This window comes from Myotis daubentonii, chromosome 5 (assembly GCF_963259705.1).
Source record: "Myotis daubentonii chromosome 5, mMyoDau2.1, whole genome shotgun sequence".
Taxonomy (NCBI): Eukaryota; Metazoa; Chordata; class Mammalia; order Chiroptera; family Vespertilionidae; genus Myotis; species Myotis daubentonii.
This window is the reverse complement of record NC_081844.1, coordinates 18,693,448-18,715,425: the sequence shown is the minus strand read 5'-3', so window position 1 is coordinate 18,715,425 and position 21,978 is coordinate 18,693,448. Positions and strand designations below refer to the sequence as shown.

At 53.4% G+C, this 21,978-nt stretch overlaps 3 protein-coding genes across 11 annotated transcripts; 1 reads left to right on the top strand and 2 right to left on the bottom strand.

The window, feature by feature from the left end:
* Positions 1 to 276: 276 nt before the first annotated feature.
* Positions 277 to 9,834, bottom strand: BORCS8 (BLOC-1 related complex subunit 8). Of its 4 annotated transcripts, none has more exons than XM_059696113.1 (6): positions 9,668 to 9,834; positions 6,616 to 6,728; positions 6,068 to 6,132; positions 2,762 to 2,869; positions 1,327 to 1,401; positions 277 to 471 (listed from the first exon to the last, which is right to left on the bottom strand). In XM_059696113.1, exons 1-5 carry the CDS (start codon positions 9,702 to 9,704, stop codon positions 1,368 to 1,370), a joined length of 357 nt encoding a protein of 118 aa, XP_059552096.1. In that variant the 5' UTR covers positions 9,705 to 9,834; the 3' UTR covers positions 277 to 471; positions 1,327 to 1,367. The 4 variants fall into 4 exon arrangements, with proteins under 4 accessions (XP_059552096.1, XP_059552095.1, XP_059552093.1 ...); XM_059696112.1 differs by lacking the exon at positions 277 to 471 and adding an exon at positions 580 to 1,089; XM_059696110.1 differs by lacking the exon at positions 277 to 471 and adding an exon at positions 580 to 981.
* Positions 9,780 to 14,926, top strand: RFXANK (regulatory factor X associated ankyrin containing protein). 5 transcript variants are annotated; one of them, XM_059696102.1, is made up of 10 exons: positions 9,780 to 9,905; positions 10,483 to 10,622; positions 11,109 to 11,320; positions 11,952 to 12,032; positions 12,181 to 12,246; positions 12,404 to 12,585; positions 12,745 to 12,870; positions 13,284 to 13,350; positions 13,696 to 13,776; positions 14,696 to 14,926. In XM_059696102.1, exons 3-10 carry the CDS (start codon positions 11,134 to 11,136, stop codon positions 14,764 to 14,766), a joined length of 861 nt encoding a protein of 286 aa, XP_059552085.1. In that variant the 5' UTR covers positions 9,780 to 9,905; positions 10,483 to 10,622; positions 11,109 to 11,133; the 3' UTR covers positions 14,767 to 14,926. The 5 variants fall into 5 exon arrangements, with proteins under 5 accessions (XP_059552085.1, XP_059552084.1, XP_059552090.1 ...); XM_059696101.1 differs by lacking the exon at positions 9,780 to 9,905 and having other exon boundaries at positions 9,912 to 10,622; XM_059696103.1 differs by lacking the exon at positions 9,780 to 9,905 and having other exon boundaries at positions 9,913 to 10,622; positions 12,431 to 12,585.
* Positions 14,432 to 16,429, bottom strand: NR2C2AP (nuclear receptor 2C2 associated protein). 2 transcript variants are annotated; one of them, XM_059696108.1, is made up of 5 exons: positions 16,034 to 16,429; positions 15,765 to 15,855; positions 15,481 to 15,586; positions 15,331 to 15,398; positions 14,432 to 15,098 (listed from the first exon to the last, which is right to left on the bottom strand). In XM_059696108.1, exons 1-5 carry the CDS (start codon positions 16,069 to 16,071, stop codon positions 14,982 to 14,984), a joined length of 420 nt encoding a protein of 139 aa, XP_059552091.1. In that variant the 5' UTR covers positions 16,072 to 16,429; the 3' UTR covers positions 14,432 to 14,981. The 2 variants fall into 2 exon arrangements, with proteins under 2 accessions (XP_059552091.1, XP_059552092.1); XM_059696109.1 differs by having other exon boundaries at positions 15,481 to 15,532.
* Between the last annotated feature and the right edge of the window lie 5,549 nt (positions 16,430 to 21,978).

Sequence of the window (21,978 nt, the reverse complement as noted above, 5' to 3'; positions counted from 1 at the left end):
GTGTCCTTAAACCCTCTCCCAGGCCTTCAGGCTCCTCCACAGCCCTGACACCACACCGGGACCCTGTTTCTCCCCTAGGTTGCCCCTGGCCCTTGCCACCCTTGTCTCCCAACCACCCACAGTGCCACGGGGAATGTATGTAGCGGGCCTGATGTATCTTCCCGATACATTTTGCTGGACACTGTGTTGACACAGCTGGCCTCGGAGGTGTACAGACTATGGGTCATGACCGCCTAAGCCTAGAATTGGAAGAGATCAGTATAGGCTCTTCTGCAGTTAGCAGAAAGACTCAAAGCAATTTTGGCAAATACAGTAATTGAGGGACTCGTGTCAGGTACAGCTGGATTCAGGGTCCCAGGGTGACTTCATCTGGCCTACGCCCGGGGTGGGTGTTTCTGCTTGAGGCAGAATCCGGCCAGGCAAGCAAGTACACGAATGCCCACCTCAGCTGTAGAAAAGGTCCAGTCCAGCCTTCCTTGTCCAGATGGAGAAAGGGAGGACGAGAGAGGGTCAGTCCTAGGCCCCGTGTCACACAGCATGTCAGAGGCAAGGCTGGGACGAAACCAGGCAGGGGTCTGGTCTCCTTTAGCTGTGTGGCCTTGCCCAAGTCACACCACCTCTGCATTTATTTTCCCATCTGTATCTGAGGGCGACACCTGCCTATGGGGCTGAGGATGAGAGATGACCATTGCAGAGCCCAGCACAGTGTAATCTATGGGGATCAACACGGTGGCAGTTATTGGTCCAAGGAAACATGCTGATGCAGGGCAGGAATCCCCGGGCAGCAAAGGGGACATTACGGCTGGCCTGGGGGTTACAGGCAGGAGCGGGAAAACTGCCGCCTCTGCCACCTGGTGAGTCACTTCCAAGAAGGAAAAGCAGAGACCAGAGAGGGGGGGTGACTTGCTCAGGGTCACACAGCAGGTCAGTGGTGGAGCGAGGAGTCCAGAGTTGGGTGGTAATCGCCATGCCGGGCTCTGTCTGAGAGAAGGTACGTAAGTAAGGCAAGCAGCTGGCATGCGGCAGGCAGGGAAATATGGACCCACTCTGTTCAGGAGGAGTCCTTGGGATCAGGACAGGGCCTATGACCTGAATAAGGGCAAGAAGATGGCAGAGGGAGCACGAGGGAGACAGGCTGACAATGACCCTGAGCAGCAGAGGCCCTAGGTCTCCCTCACCCTGCACCCCCCCCCACTCCCCCCCGGATGACCAAACCGCCCTACAAGCCCAAGCGGTTAGATGGTAAATCCCTTCTTGGACAACAAAAGGGTGGGTTAGTTCAGAGCATGGAACGCAGGAAGGCTCCTGGCCCCACTCAGCACTGACCTGGTTGGAGGGGCCAAAGCACCTCCAAGTCTCTTCTGGGATCAGGCCGAGGAGGGTGGGGGCAACTCCTCGGGGCTGGAATAAAACATGTGCGGTGTTCATGAGACCAGAGTCAGAGGCCTGCTCAGCTAGGTTGGACTGTGCATAGGGTCACCCTCCCAAGACCCCGGGCCTGAGCCTTCAGGGCATCCTTGGTAAAAATGGGACCAGCCACCTACTTCAGAGGTCATGGCTGGGACTCATGCATGTCTGGGAACTTCAAACCCACAGGCCTTGCAAAGAGAGATGTTAGCAGCAGCGTGGAGCTTTCAGAAAAGCATTTTGCATTTTCACAACAGCAGGGACAAGCAGGGCATTTGAAAGCACTTGGAAAACCACGAGTTCAAAGTAAAAGCTATAGCTTTTTGAGGCCCTACTGAGTGCAGGGCTCTGTGCAAGGCACTTCACAGTCAACTCTAGTGATGACTGTCACCAACAGCAGCAGAACAGCAAACCCAGGTAAACCCTAGCATGCTACCTCAGGATTGCTGCACATCTGTTTTATACATTCACCAGGCTTCTGTTTGAATGATTCTCACGTTTTAGTTATCCGACACAGCAACACAGAGGTTTTCTTTTTTTCTAAATATCTCGTGGGGGACAGGCAGGCCAGAACCCCAAACTACAGGAGCCAGAGACATCTCAAAGTAGAGTTATGGCTTACAGCATGTGATATGTGTGTGTTCAAATGCATATTTATTAAGTTATGAAAAACAAAAAACTCCTTCCCCAAAAACTCTCTCCTCAGTGTGCAAGGACTGTAGTGCTTTTCATGTTTATACCATGTCTTCAGCTCAAAGCTTCCTCCAGCTCTGGGCAGCCTCCCTGCTGGCTGCCTCCCTCCCTGACCCCATCTCCCCCTCGCTCACCTGCTCCAGCCACACCCATCCTCTAGATGTTCCTCCAGCTCACCTAGTGCCCCAGCCCCAGGGCCTTTGTCCTCACCACTGCCCTGCCTGCAACATCATCCCCAGTCATTTCTGTCAGCAAATCTTTCAGGCCTCCGCTCCCACTTCCTCCGACTCATCAGAGACACCCCACATTCCCTTTTTTCCTTTGCACACTTCGGAAGTGCTCTGGTCTGTTCCGTGTGTACCTGGTTGCTGTGTGTCTCCCTGTGAAACCATAGCAGACCTGTCCTGGTCACCTCTCTGTCCCCAGGACCAGCCCAGGACAGGCACACAGCAGAGCTCAGGATCTGGGTACTGAGTGACTGCACTCTGCTGCCACAGACACAACGGACAAGAGGAAGGTGCAGGCACTGAGAGGTGAGGAGAGGAAGCTGTCCAAGGAGCAGGGAGGCTGCCCAGAGCTGGAGGAAGCGGCAGTTCCTGGCTGAGTGGCGAAGGTTCCGGCAGAGGCGGAGGCAGCAGGGGTGGGTGGTCCTGGGAGCTACCTGTGGCCCTGGGTGGCGTTCATGTGGTCCCGGATGCTGATGGCCTGTTTGAGGAGCCCCTCCACACTGCGGAAGTAGACGCTGCTGTCGACAAGGTTCTTCACGGCACTATAATGGGAAGACAGACCCAGTAGGCACCACCCTGCCGCACCCACCAACTGGAGCTCAGCAGGTCCCTGGGGGACTCTGTGGGCCTCCATGGGGGCTCGTCAGGAGCTCAAAGTTTAGATTTTCCTGCCAAGACGCGAGGGGCCTTGCGAATGCCAGAAAGTCACCTGTGCAACATCTGCATAGAAAGAAAAGTGTCCCGTTGTGTGGTTTTATTTTGTTTGTTGTTAATCCTCATCTGAGAATATTTTTTCCATTGATATTTAGGGAGAGTGGAAGGGAGGAAAGGAGGGGGGGCGAGAGAGAGAGAGAGAGAGAGAGAGAGAAAGAAACATGGATGTGAGAGAGACACAGTTGCCTTCCATACGCATGGAGACCAGGGCTGGGGATTGAACCCGCAATCCAGATACGTGTCCTTGTCCAGAAAGTGAACCCCCCCTCGTTTCAAAAGCTGATGCTCCAACTGCTGAGCCACACTGACCAGAACTAAAAGTGTGGTTTCCTTTTGCTAAAGAAAAAAAAAAATCCCTTCTATTTATTACCTGAGGCCTGCTTGAAAATGGCCACGAGATGAAGGGGAGGAGCGTTCACTGTTTCTCACTCTGTTAACTTGTTCATCTTATGCCACCAAGTGTAGTCAGCTTTTCTAGTATTTGATTGCCCAACTTGATTTAAAAAGTCACAAATAAAACATGAAAATAAAGAAATGAAAAAAGAAAAAACTTCACTAACATAAGCTCACTATTCAATAGTTTACCCCAATTTAACATCTTTCAATTTTACACCAACCATTAACACTGCATAAAGCATTTCAAATAACTAAAAGCCAAGGGCTCACCCTGGCCAGTGTGGCTCAGCTGGTTGAGCGTCGTCCCATGCACTGAAAGGTTGCTGGTTCCATCCCAGTCAGGGCACATGACCAGGTTGCAGGTTCAATCCCTGGCCTGGGCGCATACGGGAAGCAACTGATCAATGTTTATCTCTGTCTCTCTCCCTCTCCCTTCCTCTCTCTCTCTAAAATCAATAAAAACATATTTTAAAAAAATAAATAAATAAAAGCCAAGGGCTCTTTCATGCCCATAACGCCATGGACGCCCTCCTCAGGAAGACGCCATTAGTCCCGGTCACCCCTGTCCCAGTGGGGGGACTAGGACTGCTGATGGCAGAACACTCAGCTCAGCGGCCCCAGCAGCAGGACTTCCTTTCAAGGAACCTTCACCCACACAGCAGAAGCCGGCAAGCAAACCCCACAGTGCCACGATGAGAAATGGTGCGAGTGTCCAGCCTCCACCAAATGACCCACAGGCCATGCCAGGTGCAAACAGCATCTCTAAATAAAGTGGCCAAACTCCTGAGGCAAATGGAACAAGCCAGGGCATTAAATACAGTCCCAGAAACCAACAGAAGTGCAGGAGAAAAGGCCAGCAGAACTGCCATAACGCAAAAAAAACACCAACTACCGTTTTTCACCCTCAGGCATCTTTTCCCTGGGGCGGAGGAGACCATCTGAAGATTTAGAGAAAATTTAAACAACAAAAAAACAAAAACAGTCCGAGCTGGTTTGGCTCAGTAGATAGAGCATCGGACTGTGGACTGAAGGGTCGCAGGTTCAATTCCGTCGAGGGCACATGCCTAGGTTGAGGGCTCGATCCCTCGTTGGGGGCATGCAAGAGGCTGCCAGTCAATGATTCTCTCTCAACATTGATGTTTCTCTCTCTCTCTCCCTCTCCCTTCCCCTCTGAAATCAATAAAAATATACTTTAAAAAAAACAACAAAAACCCCACAAATGGTACAGCCACATTCACAGCAGTATTATTCACAGTAGCTAAAACACGGAAGCAACCCAGCCCTGGCCAGTATACTCAATTGGTTGGAGCATCATCCCGTTACCTGAAGGGTCATGGGTTTGATTCTTGATGGGGGCACATGCCCAGGTTGCAGGGTTCAGTCCCCAGTTGAGAGGCAACCAATCGATGTGCTTTTCTCTCAAATTGGTGTTTCTCTCTCTCCCTTCCTCTCTCTAAAATCAATAAATATATCCTCAGGTAAAGATATTAAAAAAGAAAATTAAATAGAAAACAACAGTCCTAGCCATTTTGCTCAGCGGTTAGAGCGTCGGCCTGTGGACCCAAGGGGCAATGGGGGGGATAAGGACATATATGTAATACCTTAATCAATAAAGAAAAAAAGTAAAAAGGCAACAGAAAACAACAAACAACAACAAACAACAAACCATGGAAGCAACACAAATGCCCACTGACAAATGAATGGATAAACAAAATGTGGAATTTTACTCAGCCTTAAAGAGGAAGAAAATCCCAGCACATACTATCACATGGACGAGCCTTGAGGACATTACTCTAAATCAAGGATGTCAAACTCGCCGCAGGCGGCCCACCGGCCATGAGTTTGACATGTTTGCTTTAAATCAGTGGTTCTCAACCTTCTGGCCCTTTAAATACAGTTCCTCATGTTGTGACCCAACCACAAAATTATTTTCGTTGCTACTTCATAACTGTAATGTTGCTACTGTTATGAATCGTAATGTAAATATCTGATACGCAGGATGGTCTTAGGCGACCCCTGTGAAAGGGTCGTTCTACCGCCAAAGGGGTCGCGACCCACAGGTTGAGAACCACTGCTCTAAATGAAGGAAGACAGACACAAAAAGACAAATACTGTATGACTCCATTCATGTGAGGTCCCTAGAGCAGTCAAATTATAGAAACAGAAAATAGAATGGTGGGTGCCAGGGGCTGGGGGAGGAGGATGGGAGTTAGTGTTTAATGGAAACAGAGTTTCAGTTGTGCAAGATGAAAAGTTCTGGAGATGGATGGTGATGGCTGTCTAACAGTGTGAACGTACTGAATGCCATGAACTACTTAGAAGTGGTTAAGATGACAAATCTTCTGTTTCCCCAACCTTGTTACACCCTCCTATGATAGGTGGGGAGGGGATCGGAGCTGGGAAGAAGCCTGCCCGAGGCACACAGAGGTTGAGCAAACAGTGAGAAGCACAGGCCTCGGCTAGAACCTGCTGTGTGGCCAGGGAAACTGAGACCCACATGCTTCCTCCCTCGGGTGGGCTTGGCAAGACAGGGCTCACCAGGGAGCTGGCTGAGATGCTCCTGAATGCCCAGGCGGTGACCCCAATGCAGAGCCAGGTGATCCTGGCAATGGGGAGGCTGAGGTGCTCACCTACAGGCGTACTCCACTGTGTAGATGGCTCCCTGGCTCTGCTCCTCCCACCGTTGCATGTCGGCCTGTGGGGGTTGGGGGGTGGGGTGGGGCTGTTAGGCAGGGGGAGGCTGCCACCTCTGTCATCCCAGCTCTCTGCGATGGAGCACCCGGTCACCATGGCTGCAGAGACTGGCCCCCTCCAGCCCCCAACCTTTCTTCCTCCAACTCTCTTCCCTCATGAGTCCAGGCTTTCTGTGGACACCTAGCTGCTACATTTTGGGACCTTTACACCAACTGCCCCCTCTCCCTGGCATGCTCTTCCCTCTAGTCTTCACACAGCTGCCTCCTTCTCACCATACAGGTCACAATTCATCTAGGCCTGCTGCTCCTTCTTCCAAATCTGCCCCACATCTGTCCACCCACAGCCCCAGCCTGGCTCAGTGACCACATGCCTCCTTGCTGTGTTCCAGCCTTGACTCATCCCAAGAGCCCCTGCTCTACCAGCAGGCCCCAGCTCACAATGTGCAGGCCCTGCAGGGGCTGGTGCAGGGGTGCATGGGGCTCACCTTATGCTGGGCCAGTTCTGGCAGAGAGCGGCGCACATGCTCCTGGAGCCGGTAGAGGGCCACAGACGGCTCATTGGCCAGGACGTAGACGCTCTCGGTGAACTTGTCTGTGACTGGTTCCAGAATTGACAGTGGAAGGTGGCAAAATAAGGGAAAAGGGTGCACAGACACAAAGAAACAAAGCGTAAGACTCCTGACTGCTCAACCTCTGAGTCCAGCCAGAGCAGTGAGGAGTCTCTGGTGTCCCCTCCAGCAGCTGGGTCACCTGTGGCCCAGGAGAGAGGTTGAAGGACATGGTCACAGATGGCCTCATTCATATTATCAGTGCATCCAGTGCACTCATGATCTTTCCCCTCCCAATTCTACTTATAGTGGACACTGCTGCTGCCCACTCGGATCTCCTCGAATTCCTTTTACCCCAGTGAATAAGTCTGAGATTCCTCCTAGAAGGGTCCACTGGTTACTGGATCTGAAAGTTTACTTATACCCCTGGGTGGCCCTCAGCCATGACAGACCATTAAGGAGTATGAAAAGTCTGTGCCCCTTGCTGTGTGTTGGGACAACTGGGAGGTGTGACTCACTCCCCTAAAACTCCTTGCCAAATCAGGCTGAGACCAACCTCTGAGGGATTTTACCTGAGGTTGCTCTTTGCTCAGCCTCCTCCACAGCCCTGTTCTGTTCCCCTCTAGTCTGTGGGGCTCTCCTGGTAAGTTAACTACACACAAATCCTCATCCCAGGGTCTGCATTCCCAGTCAGCTGGTCATCCACGCCATCCATGAGGAGATCTTCTGGTTCTGACACAAAACAAAGCCCAGCCTCACCCATGCTTATCACTGCATTGACCCCACTGGTCCAGGTATGGCCGCTTCCCACCTGGATGCCAGACTCAGCCCCTCCTGCCAACAGACCCATATGCACAGAGCAGATGGAGTGAACTCCTAGTGAACACATCAAATATGACCCTCCCTTGCTTGGAAGCCTCCATGGCTCCCATCAGCCAGAGAATAAAATCTGCTTTCCTCACCATGGCCTTTAAGGTCCTGTATGTTCTGCTGCTGTTGACTTCCCTGCCCTCTTTGCCTTCTGCCTGGGCCCAATGCCTCCTGGCTGTTACTTGGACACTCCCAGCACTGCCCAAAAGAACTTTCTGAGATGACTCAAAGGTTTTATAATCTATACCGTCCAATGAGGTAGCCACTACTGGGCACCTGAAATGTGACTAATGTGACTCAGAAACTGATTTTTTAACTTTAATTAATTTAAATACCCATAAATACTGTGACCAGTAGCTACTGTATTACAGCAAAGCTCTGAACACTTTGCCACCTCAGGGCCTCTGCCTGTGTTGTTCCTGCCACTGACACTACCCCTTCCCCAGCTTCATCCCTCATGTCTCAGCTGAAATGTCACCTCCTGGGAAAAGCCTTCCCTAATCACCAAGAATAAACACATGTCCCTCATTCCCAATCTCAGCACCTTGTTCGTTTCTCTTATATTTAAATTCTCATTTTTTACTAAGTTACGTATTTATAGAAAAAAATATTAAAGCTTGGATTTGTGAGGACGGGGGCTTCTCTGAGCCTCAGTTCCCCATTTGTAAAAATGCAATGATAACAGTGCCCACTCTCAAGGTTTGCTACAGAGATGATCCTATGCTACTGCCCAGGGCAGTGTGGTTGGCAAGAGAGAGAACGCTGGCATGTCTGGGAATCAAAGGACGCCGTGCATTTGTCTGTCTAGTGTGAATCAGGCCAGCTCACCAGCCTGCCACCTCCAAACTGCATCGTTACAGAAACTGTTACCCTCTTAGGCCTCCTCCTTTAGAAAATGAGCATGTAATAGCTTACAGCTGGGTGCTTACAAAAGTGGTGGAATTAAATGTACTGTGCCTTCTAACTAATTAGAAATAACGTGTGCCCGGCTGGTGTGGCTCAGTGGTTGAGCCTTGACCTATGAATCAGGAGGTCATGGTTCAATTCCTGGTGAGGGCACATGTCCAGGTTTTGGGCTTGATCTCCAGAGTAGGAGGTATGCTGGAGGCAGCGGATCAATGATTCTCTTATCAGTGATGTTTCTTTCTAAAAAAATTTTTTTATTGATTTCAGAGAGGAAGGGAGAGGAAAAGTGAGATAGAAACATCAATGATGAGAGAATCATTGATCAGTTACCTCATGCACGCCCCACACTGAAGAGGGACCCGCAATCCTGGCATGTGCCCTGACCGGAATCGAATCCTGATTTCCTGATCGACGCTCAACCACTGAGCCACGCTCAACCACTGAGCCACGCCGGCTGGGCATCAGTGATGTTTCTCTCTCTCTCTCATCTCTCCCTTCCTCTCCGAAATCAATACAAAAATAATTTTTTAAAGACATATAAAGAGACTTCATAATTTAGAACGCTTATGGCATTTTGTAATTTGTAACTATGGGATTATAAATATATGGGATTATAAATATATGGGATTATAAATATATATATAAAAAAAGTCAATGTAAACACACAAATACGTAACTATAAAGCAGTGGTTCTCAACCTTGGCTGCACATTCGAATCACCTGGGAATCTTTTTAAAATCCTGATTTCTGGGCCTCATCCTCTGGAAATTGTTTCTTTGTTACTAATGTTGTGGCCTCACCCCATAACAAAGAAACAGAATTTCCGGAGGATGAGGCCCAGAAATCAGGATTTTAAAAAGATTCCCAGGTGATTCGAATGTGCAGCCAAGGTTGCGAACCACTGCTATAAGGCAAGAATACGCACGGCTGCCACGCCCGAGCTTTCTTCCAGTGCATTACCAATATCAGTTCATCGCGTTCTCACAAGCCTATGAAGGGAGGGAGGAGGACTATACTCCCCATTTTACAGATGACAAAACCGAGGCACGGGGACTAAAGCTTTCAAAACTAGTCAGAGGCCGAACCAGGATTCGATGGCAGTTCAATCTCTGCCCCTCATGCTCCCTCCCCGTCTTTGCCACCTCCCACCCCCTGTCAAGATGCCCCTCCGCGAGTTCCTGGGCTCTTCGTACAGCCCGGCGCCTCGCATTACCTTTCTTCCCCTTGAGCTGCATCTCCGGTTCCTCCATAGCGACGGAGGCCCGTTAAGCTTGAAAACCGGAACCGGAAGCTGGAGATGGTGACAGCTCCCTAAACCTTCCCCTGCGAAACCGCACTAAGCCCTGCCACTATTCCAGTACCCATTGCCTGCCCTCCGTTCCTCCATCTCTACCAAACCCGGATAGGGGCCGTGAATGAGAGACCGGGGAAGGGGCCACACCGGGAGGCAGGTGAGGCGGGGCTAGGACCCCATGAAGCTCCTGGAGGGACACCGTGGAAGGGAAGAACCCCTTTTCCAGGGGCGGATGAATTGGGGAACGCTCTACACACCGCTCACTGCGGACCGTAGTAACGGCCTCTTTGCACCTCACTGCCATCAAATCCCTGCACATGTTCATGAGCCCCCACCACCCAGAGGGAGCACTGTGGTTGACGGGGACGATCATGGAGTCGCCCCTTTAAATCCTGGACGCCCCGCCTGCTCCCGCCCTCTTGCCCTCGAGGGAGAAAGCCCCGCCTTCCCGCCCCACACTAGAGCCGATTGGCTTCTAACAGGCGCAATGAGATCCACCGAGCCCTCTGAGGCCCCGCCCACTTCTCTGACCCCGCGGGACTAGAAGGCACAGGAGCAATTGCACTGCTCGGACTCCAGCGGAAACCACGCCCCCTCCAATCCTTAAAGGGCCAGAAGCAGCTCCTATTGCTCCTGCCCTTCCGCACTTTTGGGGGGTAGGGTGCGCAGGCGCAGTGGGGGACCTCTGGGGTGGGGGTAGTGGTCGAGTATCAAGTTGCTCTCTGTCCCGGCAGAAGAAGCCAGAGCGCTGACTATCGAGGCTCCAGCTTGCTCCCCGCTACATCAATTGGAGGGGAAAAGTTTGTGAATTGGGCCTCCAAGTTTTGGGGGATCCGGGCTTGCGGCGAGGGGTGACAGAGAAGGTTCGTGGAAGGTGAGTGAACCTCCTGGATCGGCTTGGAGGGACGGGTGGGATGGAACCAATTACATCTTTGTTGATCCCTTCGTCATTCCGAGGACCACCCTGCAAAAAATAACCACAGCGAACATTTATGAAGCTCTGCCGGTTTCAGGCCCCCTGCTTAGCTATGTACAGATATGACTTCTTTTAGACCTCATTTCCCCGTGTTATTAATGAGGATACAAGTTCAGAGTAGGTAAGGCATGTGCCCAAGTTCTCAGAGCCTGTAAGTGGAAGGATTCCAAGCCAGATAGTTGACCTCAGAGCCAGGACTTCTAAGCAATGACTGTTGGATGTGTCCTGGTGGTGGTGGAGAGTGGGCCTGAAAAGGAATTGGACTGTGATTTAATTTCCCTGCTGAGCCTGAGTTTATCCACCCTCGCTGTGTAAGACCAGTTATGCAGCTGGCACCTAACTTCGTAAGAATTGTTCACAAGTCTTGTCATCTCTCCCCTTTAGGGGCTCTCTCCTCCCCTCGCCCCCCATGGAGCTCACCCAGCCTTCAGAGGACCTCAGCCTGACCCAGCAGCCTCCCACCCCAGAATTTGGGGAACCCGAAGACCCCAGGGATGAGGCCCCGGATGGCTCAGACACAGTGGTGCTCAGTCTCTTCCCCTGCACCCCAGAGCCTGGGAACCCTGAACCAGATGCTGGCGCCTCTTCACCTCAGGGTAGGTACTGCCTGTGGGATGCAAGGACTGTGGAATGTTGGGGCCTCTGTTTTATGTCCCACTGCCTAGGGCATACATGTCTTCCTGCCCCACCCAGCAAGGGATTGCTTATTTGTTTTTATTATGGCAAAATCCACATAACATGGAAGTTACCATTTTAACCAGAATTGCATATAATTTAGTGGCAGTAAGTACACTTACAGTGGTGGATAACCCCAACCTCTCTCTGTAATTCTAGAACATTTCCATCACTAAAAGGACCGAGGCCATGACTTCCACACAGCAGCAGGACCCTAGAGCTCTGTCTCTCAGGAGATCGGATGGCCTTGACCCCTACCTTATTTAACATCTCTGATGACAGGCAGGGCCCAGGACCCCACTCAGGGTACTCCGAGAGCTGCCTTTTGTGATGAGCAGCAATTCCAAATTCTTCAGGTTTTCAGGAGATGACCCGTTGATGTCTATGGGACATCCCCAGATTGGCCAGTGGGTCCTATAGCTTCCAGCTTCTCAGGGCTCAGCTCCAGTAGCATCCGTGGAGTGGAAGAGAGAGTCATGCAGTGTCTTTGGTAGCTCTAAACCCCCAGGGTCTAGCTTGAAGCCCCAGAACCCTTCCTCTCTCTTCCACCAGGCAACTCCCTAAAGCACTCCACGACCCTCACCAACCGGCAGCGGGGGAACGAGGTCTCAGCCCTGCCGGCCACCCTGGACTGTGAGTGGCCCCTGTCCTTAATGGTGGGGGGTGGGGGTGGGGGGGTGACAGGGTGGCAGGGCTGAGAGGAGCAACTTGGGACAGAAGCTAAACTGAGGCACAGAGCAAGGATGGGACAGGTGAGGACACTGCCTCTCTCTGGCCCCAGCCCTGTCCATCCACCAGCTTGCAGCCCAGGGAGAGCTGAGCCAGCTGAAGGAGCATCTGAGGAAAGGTGTGTGTCTACACCCATGTGCTTGTCTGACCTCGTGTGCTGGTATGTGCATGTGTGCTGTCATGACCTGTGAGTGTCCATGCGTGCCTGTGTCTATGTTTGTGTACAAGCGTGGCCACTTGTGTGTATCCACATGTGTCCCCCCATCTGACCCCAGCTGCCCACCTGATCCCCGCTCCCGCAGCTTTGGGGAGAGTGGGCAGGGGTGCAGCCCAGTGGTACCAACCCCTCCTGCCAGGCGACAACCTCATCAACAAGCCGGACGAGCGTGGCTTCACCCCCCTCATCTGGGCCTCAGCCTTCGGAGAGATAGAGACCGTCCGATTCTTGCTTGAGTGGGTGCGTCCCTGCCCAGCTGGGGACTTCCTGGGACTTGAGGGCGGCCAAGTCTCAGCTGAACCTGCCAGTGCCATGTCTTTAGATGTGGCTGCCTTGGGGACCACAGGATTCCAGGGGATCTCCCACTCCTCCCATCACCACTCTCTCTGCTCCCCCCAGGGTGCCGACCCCCACATCCTGGCCAAGGAGCGGGAGAGCGCCCTGTCACTGGCCAGCACAGGTGGCTACACAGACATCGTGGGGCTGCTGCTCGAGCGTGATGTGGACATCAACATTTACGACTGGGTGAGGCACCCCATGCGGGCCCTGGGCTCCCTGCAGGGTACCAGGCCTGCTCTGGGTGCTAAGAACACAAGACAGACTCCTCCCCAAGCCTCACAGATCTAGGTTTGGTGTTTGGTGGGAAGGGAGGGAGGGAGGAGCCAATAAATAAACACTCAGCTGAGCTGTAGTGGATAATGCTGTGATGGCAGTCGCATAGGCAGCCGGCGATCTGCACAGCCAAGGGAGGAGGTCAGGGAGGCCTACCTGGAAGAGGGACATCGAAGCTGAGCCCCAAAGGAGGAGCTAGACCTGCCAGGTGACAAACAAGAGAAGGAACCAAAAAAAAAAAAGAGAAGGAACCACATTAAATTGGAGGGTGCTGGGTGGTGTGAGAATCCAGTAAAGGTAGTGCTGGTTGCCCCTGCCCCTGACAGAATGGAGGGACGCCACTGCTCTATGCCGTGCGTGGGAACCATGTGAAGTGCGTGGAGGCCTTGCTGGGTGAGTGGGAGTAGAGGCTGACCTGGGAGCCCAAGAGCTCTAGCTGGCACTGAGGAGTCCCGAGGGCCAGGGAGGGGCCAGAGCGCTGCTTGAACAGATCTTGCCTGCTTTTCCCAAAGGACTCATCAGGGGGCAGGAGGTGGTGGGACACCACAGGGGTCTGGCCTCAGGGACCCTGGAGGTGGGAGTTCTGTCGGCCCCATTCTCAGAACTCAGTCTCTTGTCCAGGGCCACACGGGCAACCAACAGACCTGGGCTTTGTCTTTGGGGGTTGCTGGATCCCCAGAGTCCCACGCCCCATTCCGGGCTCCCAGCCCTCCCCGCAGCACCTGCCCTGCTTTGTAGCCCGAGGAGCTGATCTCACCACTGAAGCTGACTCTGGCTACACCCCAATGGATCTCGCTGTGGCTCTGGGATACCGGAAAGGTCAGCCTGAGACACATGGGGAAGTGACGGGGCGCCGTAGATGGGGTGACCAGAGAGGGTACAGGGGCACACGTTAGCAAGCATTGAGTGCCACTGTGTACCTGGCTTGGGCATGTGCTAGGCCTCGTTCTCAGGGGCCTCCCTATGATTTGGAGGTGGAGGTCAGTGTGTGTCAGTGACTGAGGTCATGATGGAGGACACTCAGGCACTGAGAGGCCCAAAGGCGGCCCTGGCCCCACCTCAGGATGGATGGGGGCGTCACAGTGGGCTTCCTGGGGACCAAGGGGGAGGGAGGATGGCCCAGGCTGGAGGAACATCTCATGCAGAGGCCTGGCAGGGTGAGGACACCCAGAAGGAGGGGGCCGGTCACAGTGCACAGGGCCATGGAGGCCACTCTGAGGCAGGAAGTGGGTATAAGGAGAGACCCCAGTTTGACTCACTTCTCCATTTGCTTCCCCACCCATGAAATGGGGTGATCCTAACAGAACCAACCCCTGGGGTCAAGGGAGGGATTGATGGTTTGGGAAATATCCCCTCCGTTCTTCAAGGAGTCTTCCATTTGGGATAAATCAATCTTCATAGCCCTTCTTGTCCTTTCATACATATAACAATTCACCAAGTTTGTTTCGCAAGGAATATTTTTATAACTCTGAAATGCCTCCAGAAACGTTTTTATAAACTTAGGGGAAACGGAGGTTCCTGGCACAGGGGCTCCGTCTCCCCAGCTGTGTCCTGGGAGGGGTGTGGATTTATCTATGTACGAAATCCATGTCCCAGTGCGGGGAGGCCCCTGTAGTCCCCAGAGGGAAGGGCGTAGTTCTCAAGGCAGTAACCCCGGGGAAGGCAGGGCGCAGGTGGGCGTGTTTCTCTGCAGCCCCAGTTCCATTCATGGCCCATGTTTTCCTTGTCCTGTTTCCAGTGCAACAGGTGATCGAGAACCACATCCTCAAGCTCTTCCAGAATAACCTGGTGCCCGACGATCCTGAGTGAAGGCCCCCCCCCCCCCCCGCCCAGGGACTCAGACACTCAGGGAACAAAGTGGTCGACCCAGAGTTGGGGGAACCCAGAACTGGCTTCAAAGGCAGCTCCTGGACAGATGGTGGGAGGGATCCTTCCCAGCAGAAACCAATAAACCTGTGCCGAACTTGAAGGACTGTGCTGTGCTTCCATGAGGGTTTCCTGGAGGCGGCGGCTGCCCAGGGGCCTCACACCTTCTCCCCCAGCACTCTCAGGTGGTAGATGACCACGCGGCCAAAGAAGTCAGTGAGGTCCTCAAATGTTACCTTCAGCTGGTCCACTTCAGCAGCCGGTACAGGAAAGGTGTGAGCATAGCAGTCAAGGGAAACGGCTTACCGTTTAACTGTCTGCAACCCCTACCCAGTCCCGGCTCAGACGTGCTGTAGGTCCCTGAGACTCACACAGAACAGATTACCATCAGCCCATCTCACAGATGAAGTAACGCAGGCCTGGAGGCCGCTTGCTGGAGGTCACACACACCGCCGGCAGCTTTCAGAGGCACAGACCACCCCCACCCCAGAAGCCCGGCTAGGATATCTGAATGGAGTTGTTGTCTTCAGGGTAGAAGTCCACAATCTTAGTGAGAGCCTCACTCCTCTGAGAACCTGCAGCAGGGAGAGAGGCAGACTGGGAGGCCAGGGTGTCCCCTGCGACCCCTTCTCCCCCTCTTCCAGGGCCTCCCAGTACCTTCTAGGCAGCCCCGGCGACTGGAGAAACCCCCCTGGAACTGGATCTGCAGCTGGGAGACACGGATGCGCTGGGGGAACTCTAGGACCACCCACTGGGAGGGGCCCTGGAAGCAGACAGGGAAACTGAGGCCCACAGTCCATTCAGGCTCAAAGCAGTGCTATTCTCTCATTGGTGGGGGCAGGACTCAGCCCATGTTCCCTCCTGGCCAACTGTGGTGCCCGGGAGTTCTCAAGGCACCCTGGACCCCTGAATCTGGTTCACACAACGGGTGGAGAGCTCACCTGGTCCGAGTTCCAGCACGTCTCCTCGTCCTGGTCGAACAGGTGCTTCTTTCCAAACTGCCGGGTGTTGCGATTCAGAACCGAACTCACCCTGGAGGCACCAGAATCAGGGCGAGGAGAGGGGCTGGACCCAGCCCCGAGGGCCCGGCCCCCACCATCCGCCCCTCCTCGCCACCGGCTTCACAAGCCCCGTGCTCTATCCAAAGAGAGCTGCACCCCAAGCTGAGGAAGGGACCACTGCTGCCCGCCCCCACCTCCTCAGGCCTCACCTGCTCACGGTGTCTGCACAAACCAACGAGTGGGTCATTTTAGCTCCACAAGACCTCAGGGTTCAGAGTTGGGCTCGGCACGGGTTCGAATCCCGCGCCAGCGCAGCCACAATAGCGAGACAGTCCACGCCTCTGAGCTGGAACGCCCTCGCCTGCAGCACGGGACCAGAACCGGCACCACCCACCCTTCCCAGCCCTAAATGTCGCCTTGATCACCCGCTTGCCGGAAAAATTGGGGATTTTGCCAATGACTCGAGACCAGGGGTTTGTCCTGTGGGTTTGGCGGGCGGTCGCTCCGGCTCCGAGGCTCTGTTTCTTTCGGAAAAAAGAACCAAAATCTGGACCCCGGAACCGCGCGGAGACCGCGCAGAAGCAGAGGCTTCGGCCGCGGCGCCGTCGCTCACGGGGGCGGGGTTTGACTTGAGCCCCGCCCCTGAGTGCCCGCCTCTTAAAGGGCTCGCGCCCAGTGATTGGGTTAAGGCGGGCACCTAAAAACAACTGTATGTGGGACACTGTCCTTTGGTGCCCGCAGGTACAGAGCACTGGTTTTGGAAATCGAGATACTTCTTATAATGATGTGATTCTAACTGGGGAAGTCTGCCAAATCCATCTAACTGCTAACGCAACCTGGAAACCCATGTACCTGACTGCCCCCCAGAAGCAAAGGAAGAGGTCATGATATTGCAGGTACAAGAAGTCTTCATCAGCCTCCTGTGTCCTGGCTGAAACACAGGAGGCCGGGCCTTCAAATCCGTCTTCCCAGTAAATGCTGCCTGGGACAGGCTTTTTGTAGGAGGGGGCATGTGAAGTGGGTTTTGAAGGATGAACAGGAGTTTGCCAAACCAGATTACACAAAGCTTCAGGTACCAGGCTAAAGATCTGGTTCACTGATTCACTAAACAACTGCCACTCCCTACTGCCCAGCCCTGTGTTGGATGATGTTAGGGATTGTAAGAGGCCTCAGTTCCATCCCTGCACTTGATGAGCCCCCAATCTGGGTAATACAGAGCTACACACACACACACACACACACACACACACACACACACACACACACACACAGCCCCATAGGGCCAGGGCTGAGCCAGGGAGAGAGATAGTGCTAGGATAGCAGGGGTAGGAGAGCTTCCTGGGAGAGAGGGTATTGTATCTACACCTTAATGGGTGGGTAGGAATTCACCAGGGTGAGAAAAATCTGGGGGCTTGCGGTGGGGAGGTGTAGGGTCCAGCCAGGGAGAACAGTATAACCAAAGACCATAAATTTGAATAAAATATGTGGAGCCAGATCCTGCTGAGCTCAGAGCAGTCACAGAAGGTGTTTGAGAAAGGGCAGGACACCATCTGATCTGCATGAATGGAGGGTTCTGAGACAGACCAGCCATTGCCAGGAGGCTGTGGTTCCTGGCTTCCACTGAATAGTCTGGGGCCCAGCCTCTTTCTTCAAGGGCTGGGGGAATGGTCCTCCTGGCATCCTACTGGTCTCTGCCCACGCCTGCCCCAGGAGGGGGTGCTGGATGGGAAACTGGGACACTAGTGGAAGGGCTGCCCCAACAGCCCTTGCCTGCCAGGATCTCCTGCATTCAGTCATGAGCTGGTGCCATCCAGACTTGAGTCTGCTGGTCTCAGGATCAGAGTTGGACGTGGCAAAAAAAAACACCTCCCCCAGAGGAAGTTAGGAAGAGCATGGACCTTGTCAGGTCCAGCTCAAATCCTGGCTGGGCCCCTCACTAACTGGCTGTGTGATTGTGAACAAGCATGTGGACCTCTGAGCCTGTCTCCTCACCTGTGAACTGGTGAGGGAATTCTATTTCTAGAACTGCTGGGGGATTTAGTAGGCTCTTTAGGATGACATATGACAACAGTGACCTTTGTTGAGAACTCACCCTGTATTTATTTATTTTTTAAAATATATTTTTATTGATTTCAGAGAGGAAGGGAGAGAGAGAGAGAGAGAGAGAGAAACATCAATGATGAGAGAGAATCGTTGATCAGCTGTCTCCTGCCCCCTACTGGGGATTGAGCCTGCAATCCGGGCATATGCCCTTGACCTGGGACCCTTCAGTCCACAAGCCAAAGCTCTATCCACTGAGCCAAACCAGCTAGAGCGCACCCTGTATTTAACTTGAAGCAATGTTTTATCTCCATCCACTGGCTCATGAAACCTGCTGTGCTAGTCCATGTCACCTACATTTTACAGCTGAGGGTACAGCCACTGGGGCCAAGGATATGCTTTCCCCAGGGCCCTCCACACCACTCCTGGTCTTGGCATGGAGCCACCTTGCCCACTGGGTTGAAGCCAGCTCATACCCTCTTCCCACCTCCTCTCCCCACTGGCGCCTGGGCATGAAAGAGCTTCCTGTTTCTCCAAGGAATTACCAGCTGTAAGCTCCCAGCAGGGCAGCCAAGAGTGGTCCATTCATTTGCCAGAGTGAGGAGAGACTGGGCACTCCCTCCCCACTCCGCCTAAGGGATGGAGCAGAGGGCACTCTAGAAGAACCAGGCACTGCCACTCTGGTTCACTGAGGGAAACGGAGGCACAGAAAAGCCAAGTCGTTTGGCTAAGGTCACCCAGGCGAACCAGGATTCAAACCCTCGTCTGACTCCGGAGTTCCTTTCACTGGGCTGAGTTCTGTATTTTTTTCAGGAGAAGAAATGGAGGCCCAGAGGGGGTCAGGGATTTGTTGAAGTCACACAGCAAGTATGGGTCAGCAGGGACTCTCTCTGGGAAGGCAGCCCCACCCCTGACAGAAAACAGGTCGCACTTCTCAAGAGTTTGTTATCCTTGAGTAGGGCAGGGAGAGGCCCTTAAATAGCTTTGAGCCTTGGTTTCCCCCCGGGGAATAGGTTTAATGGCTGTCCCAAGGCCCCAGCCTGGAGAGTCTTTGAGGGCGAGTGTGATGAGGTCCCTGGCCAGCAGCACCCTAGGGACAGGTCCGAGTCTGATTTATTCGCTGGGGTCTGCCTGGGGCCAGCAGGCCTGGCTCAGAATAGACAGATGCTCCCTCAGTGCCAGCTGCACTTGTCAGTTCTGACAGGATGTGAGCCTGGGAGTCTGGGTAAGAGGGGGCAACAGTGGGAGTGGGAGGGATGGCTGGGCGTGAAGGGACTGAGCTGAGCTCATGTGGGAACACCCTGAGCCATGACTAGGGTGAGGTTGAGTGGCTTTGCTGAGTGTGGCCCTGGGAGGACTGTATGTCTCCATGTTGGTGACATGGTGCCAGGTGATCATGATTGGGTGCTGGCTGGCTGTAGGTGTGCCCACAGTTATAGACATGGCTGAGTGTGAACAACATGGGACAAACGTGAGCTGTCTGTGGCAGCCAGGAAGGCTGAGGTACAGAGGTGTGTGGACACAGTGGGTGTTTAAGTGTGAAGGGACTCTAGATGGGGCCAGACTCATAGCTGTGAGTTTGGCTGTGCAGCAGGCATGACTTGTGTATGGCGGTGGGAGGCTGTGTGTGGCCTGTGTCACTTATATGTGGCCTCGTCAGGTGTGGTTGTCTATGAGCCCTCTGTGCAGTCACTGTGTGTCTGGGATGTGATTGTGTGTTTCGGTTGTTTGTGACACTGTATATGACAGATATGAATCTGGTTTCATGTGCCGTGTCTGTATGTCACCTTGGGTATGTTGAGAGGCACTTGGGCGACACCGTCCACCCCTGAGACCTAGATCTTTTGGAGGGTCCAGCCTGCTCTGGCCCACCAGCTTCCTCCTCTGCTCCCTGCACCCACTCACAGCAGCCCTTGGCCTGGGGCCCCAGTGTGGGGGGGACCGAGAAGGCCCTCTGGGCTGGGGGCTGGCTCACCCAATCCCAGTGCAGGTCTATAAATAGAATAGCTCTTTCAGCCCAGCAGATTCCCAGGCAAGGTTGCCTCATTCAAGCCCCCGGCAACAGCCCACCCCTGGGCCCCGGGCCAGCCCCTCTAAGCTTAGCCCTGGCACCAGCCAGGGGGCCCATGAGGTGGGCAGAGGGGGAGGGAGTGGAGGAGTGGGAGAGTTAGAAGTGGGGGTAAGTTTGGCTCTGAGGCCACAGACCTGGGCTCCCATCTGACCCATACTGTGCAACCATAATCCTTCCCCCTGAACCTCAGTTTTCCCAGCTGGAAAGTGGGCAGCAGCATGATAGCAGCTGCCATCTTGTCTATTTACTTCCCATCTCATTCCCCTAGCAACCCTGTACAGTAAGGACTCTTAATTATCCCTGTTTTAGGCAGGGAAGTCTTTCTAAGTTGAGGCATAGATAAACGAAACGGCTGACCCAGACTCACGCTGTTAGGAGAAGTGAAGAGTGAGGGATTTGAATGCAGGACTTGTGAAGACCAAGCTGCCTGCTCCCATGCAGATCACACAACCACACCCAGACCCCAGGCCCCCGCCGCACTCTGTCACACAAGCCTGCCACCTGTAGGCACATCAGCATGATCCCTGACCTCTGTGATGAGGAGTCAGACAGCAAAGGACCATCCACCTCCAGCCTGGGAATTGACACAAGAGGAAGCCTGGGCAATCTTGCCTCCCAGGAGTCTTCCCTTACCCTTCACTCATTCCCACCACCACTCTGGTAATTTAGCTGAAAACATCTATTTGTCCCCCCACCAATCTGAGACCCACCCCCAGAGATATGAGAACACACATACATAAACACAGACGCAGGACTCTTGGTGGACACACAGACCCTCTGTCCAGTGCAGTCCGTTGTCAGTCCTGAGAGACTAGGACCATGGGAAGGAAGGCAGGGGAAGGGGCTGATCTCTTTACGTTTTTGTCCCCCTTCATTTCCATTTTTCTTTCATTGTGGCAAAATACATAGAACATAAAATTTAACATTTCAAAGTGTACAATTCAATGGCATTGAGTATATTCACCTTATTATGCAGCCATCACCTCTGTCTAGTTCTAGAACATTTCACCATCCCAGAAGGAGACCCTGTACCCATTAGCAGTCACCTCCCATCCCTCCTCCCCCAGCCCCCTGGTGACCACTAATCCACTTTCTGTCCCTGTGTGGATTTGCCTGTTCTGGACATTTCATATAAACAGGATCATAAAACATGTGACCTTTTGTATCTGACTTCTCTCTCTCAGCATGTTTTCAAGGTTCACCCACATTGTAGCATGTGTCAGAGCTTCATCCCTTTTTATAGCTGAGTAATATGCCTCTGTGTGGATTCTAGGCTTTTTCTTTTTTTTTTTAATATATTTTATTGATTTTCTACAGAGGAAGGGAGAGAGATAGAGAGCTAGAAACATCGATCAGCTGCCTCCTGCACACCACCTACTGGGGATGTGCCAGCAACCAAGGTACATGCCCTTGACCAGAATCGAACCTGGGACCCCTCAGTCCGCAGGCCGACGCTCTATCCACCGAGCCAAACCGGTTTCGGCGATTCTAGGCTTTTTCAGATTAGTACCTCCCTGCCCACGCCCATGCCCCCTGTGACCACAGTACCTCGTCCACAGCAGGTGCTCCATAACTGCTGATTGGACAAAGGAAGGAATGAATGGTAAGTTCTGGCTGGAGCTGGTAACAGCAGCTCTGGGTGCGACACACCTGAGATTCCACCTTGCGTGTCTCTTACCGGCTGTGGAACCCAGGGACCTGCTTACTCTCTGAGTCTCGGCTTCCTCTCTTTAAACGGAGTAAAATAGTAACTAATCAAAACTGCTTCAAGCATGAGCCCTGGAGAGTCAGGCGGGCCAGGGTTAGAATCCCAGCTCGTCCTCCCCCTCCACGTGACCTTGGGAGTAACTTTGTGTCCCTGGGGCTCAGTTTCCCCATCTGTGCATGGGGCATGCCCACCATGGAACTTCTGGAGACACTGAACTTGGCTCCTGGGGGGAAAGTGAAGCGCAGTCTTCCCCAGGGTGGGGCAAGCAGTGGAAGGAATGGGGAGGGAGTTTTAGTCTGAGGGGGCTCCTCCCTCTCGCAGCCGGAGGCCTCGGG